The 9,794-nt window shown below is 34.8% G+C and overlaps 1 protein-coding gene across 1 annotated transcript; it reads right to left on the bottom strand.

Moving 5' to 3' along the window:
- Nucleotides 1–6,873: 6,873 nt before the first annotated feature.
- LOC131857440 (receptor-like protein 7) lies at nucleotides 6,874–9,234 on the bottom strand. Its single transcript, XM_059210035.1, has one exon. It carries the CDS (start codon nucleotides 9,199–9,201, stop codon nucleotides 7,249–7,251), a length of 1,953 nt encoding a protein of 650 aa, XP_059066018.1. The 5' UTR covers nucleotides 9,202–9,234; the 3' UTR covers nucleotides 6,874–7,248.
- Nucleotides 9,235–9,794: the final 560 nt, after the last annotated feature.

Here is a 9,794-nt window from a genome sequence, read left to right as displayed (position 1 = left end):
TCCAAGTTTGAGGAACAAGCTCAAATTGCTGAGCATTTCTATTTGATAACTGAATTTGAGCCTAAAACTATTAATGATGCACTAAATGATAATTGTTGGTTGAAGGCAATGCAGGATGAAATCAATTAGATTAAGAAAAATAAGACTTGGGAGTTAGTCCCAAGATCAGATAATGAAAATGTAATTGGTGGCAAATGGATTTTCTGAAACAAGTTAGATGAAAGTGGCAAAGTGATTCGAAATAAGGCATGCTTTGTGTGCAAAGGATATGCTCAACAAGAAGGTATAGACTTTGGAGAAACTTATGCTCTTGTTGCTCATATGGAATCAATCAAAATTTTCTTGGCTTATTCATGTTTTAAAAATTTCAAAGTTTATCAAATGGATGTTAAAACTGCTTTCTTGAATGGCTACTTAGATGAAGAGGTTTATATGGAACAACCTAAAGGTTTTGTGTCAAAGGACAATCCTGACTTTGTCTACAAGTTGAAAAAGGCATTATATGGTCTTAAACAAGCTCCCAGAGCTTGGTATTCCCAGTTGGATGCACATTTAACAGCCAATGACTTCACTAGAGGTGGTGTTGATAGCAATCTGTATGTCAAGGTTGAAGGTGATGATATCCTTGTGGTTGAGGTTTATGTAGATGATATTATCTTTGGTTGCAATAATGATGCATTATCCAAGAAATTTTCTACTATCATGGAATCTGAATTTGAGATGTCAATGTTAGGAGAATTAACATTTTTTCTTGGGCTTCAAGTTTCACAGCTAGAACAAGGCATATTTTTGTCACAAACCAAGTATGCCAAAGAGATGCTAAAAAGGTTTCAGATGGATGACTGTCATCTAGTTAGCACCCCCATGATGACAGGTTGTAAGTTATCTAAAACTGATGATTCTCCTAATGTTAATCAATCAGAATATAGATCAATGATTGGTAGCTTACTATATTTAATAGCCTCTAGGCCAGATTTAATGCAATCCATTTGCATGGTGTCAAGATTTCAATCTGCCCCCAAACAATCACATTTAACTGCGGTTAAACAAATTTTCAAGTATATACAAGGCACACTTGACTTTGGCCTATGGTATCCTCGCAATACTTATTTTACATTGATGGCTTTTACTGATGCGGATTGGGCTGGTTGTTTAGATGATAGACGAAGCACCAGGGGTGCTGCATTTTACCTTTGTGATTGTCTTGTTGCTTGGCATAGCAAAAAACAAGACTCGGTCTCCTTATCAACTGCAGAGGTTGAATATATTGCCGTCACTTCTTACTACACTCAACTTTTGTGGATGGCACAACAGTTACTTGATATGGGTATCAAAGTTCCTAAGCTCATTTCTATTTTCTGTGACAATACTAGTGCCATCAATTTGTCCAAGAACCCTGTACTGCACTCTACGACCAAACATATTGCCATTAAGTTTCGCTTTTTGCGAGAAAAAGTGCTTTCTAATGAAGTTCAGATTCTGCATGTGCCTACACAAGCACAAGTAGCTAACATTTTCACTAAAGCATTGCCTAAGGAGGTGTTTGAAAGATTCAAAGAACGATTGGAAGTTATCTCTCAATCTCTTGTTGCTTAAATTTCGTGCACAGGTTAAGGGGGAGCTTGGAACTTCCACAGTAGCATTTGTTTTGCTTCTCTTCGATATGTGATGTTGCGCATTTTCTTCTTGTTCCCCTTTGTCCTTGAGACAAAAAGGGGGAGTATTCATCATTGTTTCTGGTCTTATTGATTCATCTCTGTGGTTAGAGCTGGTTATCTCTGTGGTTACATTCTGGTCTTATTGATTCATCTCTGTGGTTATAGCTGGTTATCTCTATGGTTACAACTGGTTATATTGATTCATTTATGTGGTTACAGATTACTGACTTCATCTCTATGGTTACAACTGGTTATATTGATTCCTTTATGTGGTTACAGTGATTCATTTGCATCATTGGATAATGATTTGTGGTTACAATGATTCATTTCTTCACAAACAATGGTTATAGTGATTACATCTTTTACAGTGGTATTGACAATGTTATTGACTTCCTTTTCAGCGGTACCATGGTCACAATGATGGCTTGTTTTTCCATCAAGGACAAAGGGGGAGTTTGTTGCCCTTTTTTTGCTTGTCCTTGATGACAAAAGTGTTCATTGTTTTTTGTACGCACTTTTTGTCTTGGCATGTGACTTTGACAGCAGTCAAACACCTTATTCATTTTGATGACATGGTAATCCACTCAAGAACTTAATGATGAGTCAGTGGCAATCCACATGGGCTGTGACACTTGAAAACGTATCTTATTATTATGTTTTTTCACGGACTTCAAATATCATTCATTATGTCTTGGGGTTCGAATGAAAGCTTTTAGGGTAAACAAAAGAGTCTTTTTGTTGAACGATGGAAACCTTTATGCAGTGCCGCCATGGGAGTTTTTTTTGTGGTAGTTACAGGTGGATTTATTGGAAGTTTCTCCTTGTGGGTTTGGAGTATGTCAGGTTATTTGCTATGCAGATTCGAATGGAGACATTTTTGGTCGCATTTCATGGAGGTATTTGCAGATTTTCAGGGATATTTTTCCAGGTTTTACGATTCACCATTTTTCAAGTATTATCATTCACATTTCTCTTTCTTAGCTTACAGTTCTACATGAAAGATAAAAGAAAAATGAAATGAAAAGATTGTTTAATTTCAGTTTGAAGGAAAACGGTTTATAGTTTTTGAGAAAGGGAAAATGTTTACTACAGATTGGTTACAGTTACTTTTAGTTAAAAAAAATGAAAGAAGTTGGTTTTATTTTGGGATTCAAAAACAAAATATTTTTGCAAATTATGTGTATGATTGAAACCCTAACTAGGGTTTAGGTACTCTAGTTCGAGGGTATCCTCTAAAGTTTACAGCTGGCTTTGTTATTTAAACAAAAATATGAGACATTACCTCAGTTGGGAGATATAGCAGAAAAACATTTCATGAAATATATGGTTTTTATTTGGGATACATTACTCTAGTTTTTTATAACAGAGGTATAACGTTGTTTCATACAATGAGTATTGAAATTGGTATTATTGTAAAAAACTTAAATTTGTTTTGTATTCAATTGTGATCGTGGAACTGCAAGTAAATATGCAGTTTTAAAACCATTGGTGAATACAAATATAGACTTGGCTATTGGTTTGAGGTGTTGAGTTGATCTCCACCATTGTAATCAGTTGATGATTGAGTTGAAATAAAGCAAGCAGGTTTGAGAGGTTTTTTATACCCCATGAGGGTTTTTCCACTCAGGAAAATCGCGTGTTATGTGATGCCAATTTATACTCAGATTGTGTTGTTAAAAGTTCAAGATTTTCATTCTATTGTAAGTTAAATTTGGTTCATGCATTGCTCTAATACTTTGTCATTGTTCCTATTTTTTCAAATAGTCAAAGAGTCCATCCGTTTAAAACTTTCATTCAAAGTATGATGTTTGAATGTTAAAGACAAGTTAAATCTGCATTTTGAGAGTTTGAAGGTTTTGTTTCAAAAAGCATTATAAGATTGTTCACTCAGAATTAATTGAACAACATGAATTCATGCTTTTAATAAGTTAAGTTGCATATCATTCTGTTAAATGTTCACTTTGCTTCATCATTTCATTCATTTAGTCCAAGGTCAATTTGTTATAATCTTGCAGTCAAGCCATAAAAATTTAAAAGTTATATCACTCTGATTCACCCCCCCCTCTCAGAGTGTTTCCACTTTCAACAAGAGAAACATATTATTAGAAACTGAAGGATTGAAACCAAATGTACAATGCCACAATTTGAAAGACAATCAAAGAAAATCAATAAGCCTAGAGAAGCTCAGTCCAAACGTTCATTGTCAGCAAATATTATAAAAATAAATCCAGAAATAATGATGGAAATTACTTGGAACACACAAGATACTTGAAAGACTGCCTTACTACCAATTCCTCTTCTTTATTTGTGTTCTTTCCTTCCTACCTCTTTGTGTTTTCTCCTCACTACCATATGAAGCACTAAGCTAAAAATGAATTTCAGTCTACTTGAATAATTAACCATAATATAGTTATGACTGTATTTTGAAAAAGAATTGATAAAAAAGGGACAAAAATTGTTCTGACTAGGAATGAACTGTTTAGCCATTTAACTTATAAAAAAGTTAAAAATGCAGAAAAGGAGAAAAACCTGTTATTTTTCAGGTTAAAGATATTTTAATGACATAAATGATAAAGATATGAAGAACAAACAATTTAATGAAAGTCTACCCCCAATTTTGGAATATAGATTTATTTATTTATTTTTATATCCATTATTCTTATAATTTGAAAGATAATGGTATTTTCCAGATTATTTCTATTTTATATCAGATTGCAGGGCAGGGGGAGTTCTGGAAGAGAGAGTTGATTGGGCATTATTTTTTCTCATCTAATTTTCTTATTTTCCATTAATATTCATCAATATTCTCCAGAAATATCTCATACTACAATAGAAGTTGTGTTCAGTCTGTTGTTATAGAGCTGTAAAACATTGACCTTGTACTATAATGGAGCCTATGTTCACTCTGCCAATATAGTGCTGCAAAACCATGAGATGAAGGTGGAAAGAAAGGAAAACAAAACAAGCATGTTATCCCATTGTTTTCAATAAAGATGATGGTGTAAGTACTGTCTAAAGCCACAGCAATGCTATAACCAAATATTCATGTGCCTTTTGCTTCTCATTGAGATTCTGATTATATTAATGTATCTCTTGCTCTTGAATAGCAGTGTTCTGGCTCTAATCGTTGAGCTTGATTTTGATTATTAACCTGATGAAGAGGAGTAGCAAGCATAATTAATTTAAATATTATTTAATGACTTCTTGTGTTGACTTTAATGGTTTATATTCAGGACGATTGCACTTTCCAATTTCCTATGTTTTAATGGGATAGCCACTTACCAAGATGTTCTTTCACCTACAGAATGGATCTCTCAAGATAGCCTGGGGGGTGAACAGATCAAAGAAAAACAGAGTGTGCTTATATTTCTAAATAGGCGGATCCTTGAATATCACCAATTTTGAATCACATTTATGAGGAAGTCACAGCAGAATGACTTCGCTGTCCTTTCCAAGGGTTTATCCACTACTAGATCCATCATAATTCCACCTTGGGAGATCTTTTGTATCAGAAAACAGGGCAAGATAAAGTCTGAAAATGGAAGAACAAAATAGATATTAGGACACAGAGGTAGACAAAACTTGATGCTTGGATTTTTTTGAGAAAACGAATCCCTTCTGAACCTAATTCCATAGGCACAAAATTACATAAGTGACTGACTACAAATAACGCTTTGTAGTTTTATGACTTACAGCAAATCTGTCAAACCTTTGCACAAAATAATGTTATTAACATTCATCAAGCTCCCATAATTCATTCAAGCAATCAAATCAAGTGGAATGCTCCTCTTTTGACACACATTCACTCCCATGCTGCGGACTCACTGTCACTGTCTAACAGTGAGTTGCAGTAGTTGAGGTCATTGGTGATATATAGGCCTTCACTGAAGGAGCTCAAATTTTTGGACATATTGGTGGAATGTTCTAAATTTAAAATTTAGTAATTGTTGATTTCAAAATTGATTGAAGATTTCTTCTTTATAGAAATTTGTAAATTTTATCTTAAAATTTCTAAATATTATGAATTCAAAGTTTTTCATGCTTAAATGAACATCACCAAATCGAAATAAAATAATTACATAAGATAAAAATATTGAATTAAATAATAGAATGGAAAAAATGTTGAAAAATAATGCTTATCATATATGCAAGAGAAACTTGAAGCGATTATGCATAATTGACATATTGTGATGGTCATTTGGACATCTTTGCAAACACAAATCTAACATAAGGCAAGTTACTTTTTTGGTCCAAATACTCAACATAGATATACATATTGCAAACATTCAAAAAAAATAAAGAATCAACAATAATTACTTTAATAGTTATTAATTGCATAAAAGAAACAGAAACTTCCAAGCTAGATTTAATATTAGAATCTTTTCGTGTATATCCAAAAGTGTCCAAAGCAATCTCTCAACACCATTTTCATTAACTGCTTTAAAAACTGATAATAGCAAGCTTGAAGACAATTTGTAAGTGATGATAATTGTTTGTTGACTAAAGAAAATAATGCCAATGTCAACATATATTTTTACCAAAATACATTCTTTTAAAGCTTTGCAATTATTGTCTAATATAATCCTAGGAAACATATAAATGAAAATTATAAGATTTAGCAATTTTTGAAATAATAATGGTAGATTTTACAGGTACAAAAGATAATCTCTATTCAAAATACTAAATGAGAAATAAAACATTATTAATGTATGTGAGAATTGCTTACAATAACTTCAAGACTTGCAAAACACACAAATATGAAAAAAGATAAAAACAACCTTTTTCTTTAAATGATAAATTGAATGAGCTTCAAAAGTTATAATATCTTTATAATAACTTTGTCACTATACAAGAGAAATGGAATTTCACAATTTCAAATTGTGAAGCCATGGAAAAAGAAATTTCAAGACCAAATCAATTCCCTTGAAGTATTTATGTCCCCACTTCTTTCTTAATACAATAAATACAACTACTATTGCAAAACCTGCTCCATATGACAGTCCCAATCCAATCTCATACCACACACTTTCTTCACTTTGTTCTTCTTCATTAATAGATTTAGAAACATGGGGAGGAGCTGGAGCAAATTCTGGCCAAGAGCATTTCTTTGGTAGTGGACATCCCCATAAGTTTGGATTTCCTAAATAAGATGATTGCTTAAATGTTGTCATGTGTCCTCCTTGTGGTATAGTACCTGAAAGATGGTTGTTGAAAGATGGTTGTTGGAGAAGTTTAAGGCTCCCAAATAATTCAAAGTACCAATATCTAAAGGGATTGGTCCAGAAAAATGATTTGTAGAAAGATCTAATGTTTCTAGCCAAATCATTTGTACAATACTATTTGGAATAGTCCCATTGAGATTATTCATGGAAAGATTAAGCAACTTCAATCCCTTCAACTTTCCCAAATCAGACGGAACATCCCCATTCAATTGATTGTTTGAAAACTCTATGGACACCATGTTAGGAAAAATATATGTGTAGTGCTCATCTCTGCCTTTGGAATTCATATCCAACCAATTCTTGTGCATGTAAGATGATGACAACTCCAAAGATGATCCCTCAGGAATTAATTCAGCATCTTTTTTAAACTACATCATGCTGAATTCCCGGTGTGGTTCTGATATCATTGCTTGTAAACTGAAAATGCTACGTGGTATAGATCCTGAGAGGCGATTTGAAGAAAGGTCCAAGATCTGGAGGTGCTTCAGCTGCCCAATTTCAGCAGGAATACTCCCTTCAAAATTATTCTTCCTCATTGCTAACACTTTCAGCCTTGAAAGGTTTCCAATTGACTTTGGAATATGGCCTTTCAATAGATTTTGCCCAACATCTAGAAAATATAATTCTGTGCAGTTTGATATGGAGGGAGGGAATGATCCATTCAACTGGTTATTTTTTATCAGTAATGATTGCAGTTTTCTTAGCTCACCAAACTCATATGGAATCATTCCCCCCAAATTATTATCCTCCAGATTCAACATTTGAAGCTGGGAACAATTGGCTAAGCTTGGAGGGATGATTCCACTCAAATGATTATTTGCCAAATCTAATACATTGAGTGAAGAGCTAAACTGTAAGCTTGCTGGAATATTCCCCGTTAGGAAATTGTGGTTGAGCAACAATATTGCTATACCGGGAAGCCAAATTGATGGTAGTTGCCCGCTTAATGCATTGTGAGACACATCTAGAGTATATAAGCTCTTCGAAGTTGAATGATTTAGCAAAAGGCGACCTTGCAGATGATTTTCTGTGAGATTGATGTATTGTAGATTCATATCCATCAGCCAAGAGGGAATTTCTCCAACAAGATTGTTGTCAGCTAATTGCAAATCTTCAAGTAAGAACTGAGTTGAAATCCATGATGGGACTTGACCATCTATCTTACATGATGTTATATATAAGCTGAATAACTGGAATGGGGGAATCCAGGTAGCGCTGATATTAAGTTCACAATTGTACAAGGACAGGTCCTTTAATTTGCTAAGGTTGTGAAAGAAAGCCTCTGAAATTATCTGATGGCCGTCTAAGGTGAGATGGAGAGTGCTAAGCGATGCGGGTAGCGCTGAGGAAGCAAATACATTCCCCTCAGCAGCCAGGTAATAAAGGGAGGAGAGCCTTGAAAATGAGGGAAGAGTTCCATTCAGCTGGTTGTAAGACAGGTCCAAGGTTTCAAGTGAATAGAGACCACCCAAGGAAGCTGGAACAGAACCACTTAAAGCATTATAAGAAACATCAAAATTAGTGAGCGAGGAAATATTGCCTAAAGAATCTGGGATATTACCACTCAAGTGATTCTTAGAAAGAAATAGATAAGTTAGAGAAGGAAGACTAGCGATACAAGATGGTAAGCTTCCATTCAGATGGTTGTAACTAAGTTCAACAGCTCTAAGGCTTGTGAGCATACAAATAGTACTGAGGAAAGTTTCACCTTGCAAATTATTGTTATTTAAGAAAAGGAAATAAAGAGAAGACGTGTTTGCAAAGGACAATGGAATGTTGCCACTCAGCCTATTATTGCTTATACCCAGGTAAGTGAGAGAAGACATATTTGCAAAGGACGATGGAATGTTCCCACTGAACATATTATTGCTTAAATCCAAGTGTGTGAGAGAAGACATGCTTGCAAAGGACAATGGAATGTTCCCACTCAACATATTACTGCTTAAATCCAGGTGTTTGAGAGAAGAGAGGTTTCCCAAGCAGGGAGGAAGAGTACCTGATATTCTATTGGAAGATAAGTCTATGGTTTCAAGAAAAGTGAGGGTGCACAAGCTCTGCCAAATGATACCTCCTTCAGTTTGGCCCGCAGCATTAAGTAGGCTCAGAGCAAAACCAGCTACATGATGCGTGGTGTTATTACAGGATATGCCTTGCCAGTCGCAACAATCTGTTCCCTTCTCCCACGGAAAAAAATAAGAGCGATCAGAAAAGGCGTCTTTAATGTGAAGAAGAGCTTCCCTTTCCCTTTCGATACATCCACAGCAGAATCGTAGAAGGAGGGGAATAACAGCCAGCAAAACTAACTTCATCATCGGTGCCATCGAGTGTTTTGACGATTTGGCATGGGAAGGAGAGTATGAATAAAGAGGAGACCCTGCGAACAAAGATGAACGGGATGTTTGATGGGAAGTAAAGTAGAGACCCTGCGAACAAAGATGAACGAGATGTTTGACTTGACTTGCCAGATTTGCCGTGTAAAGAAAGGCAAGCGTAAAACATACGATATAAAAGTAGAATGAGTCTTTTTTTTAAAGACGGTGCCAAACCTCTCTCATCGTCGGTAAACATTTGTAACAAGGAAAACTTCGAAGAATTCACATGGATTATACTATTTTTTTTAATTACACCAAAGGCATTTGTTAAATGAAGCAAATGGGCTGACGTCCGAAATCGATAGTTCACAACATCCTAGACACATGCACGACGATCGAAATCTTGTTGGCTGTTGGATTTTGCAATCGTCAATTTTTCCTTCTCCAAGTTTGGTGGATTATTTACCATTCTGCTTGGTTAGGGTTTCAAACATTTTTCTTCCAAACTCTCGTCTTTAATCATCAATAGCATTTGCTGGTATTTTGCATAGTCAAGTCGTAAAAGTGAAGTGTGGATAAATATTTTTGTTAGACGGACGACG

This window comes from Cryptomeria japonica, chromosome 8 (genome assembly GCF_030272615.1).
Source record: "Cryptomeria japonica chromosome 8, Sugi_1.0, whole genome shotgun sequence".
Lineage (NCBI taxonomy): Eukaryota > Viridiplantae > Streptophyta > Pinopsida > Cupressales > Cupressaceae > Cryptomeria > Cryptomeria japonica.
The sequence above is the reverse complement of the archived record's forward strand: the minus strand, read 5'-3'. Positions and strand labels throughout refer to the sequence as shown.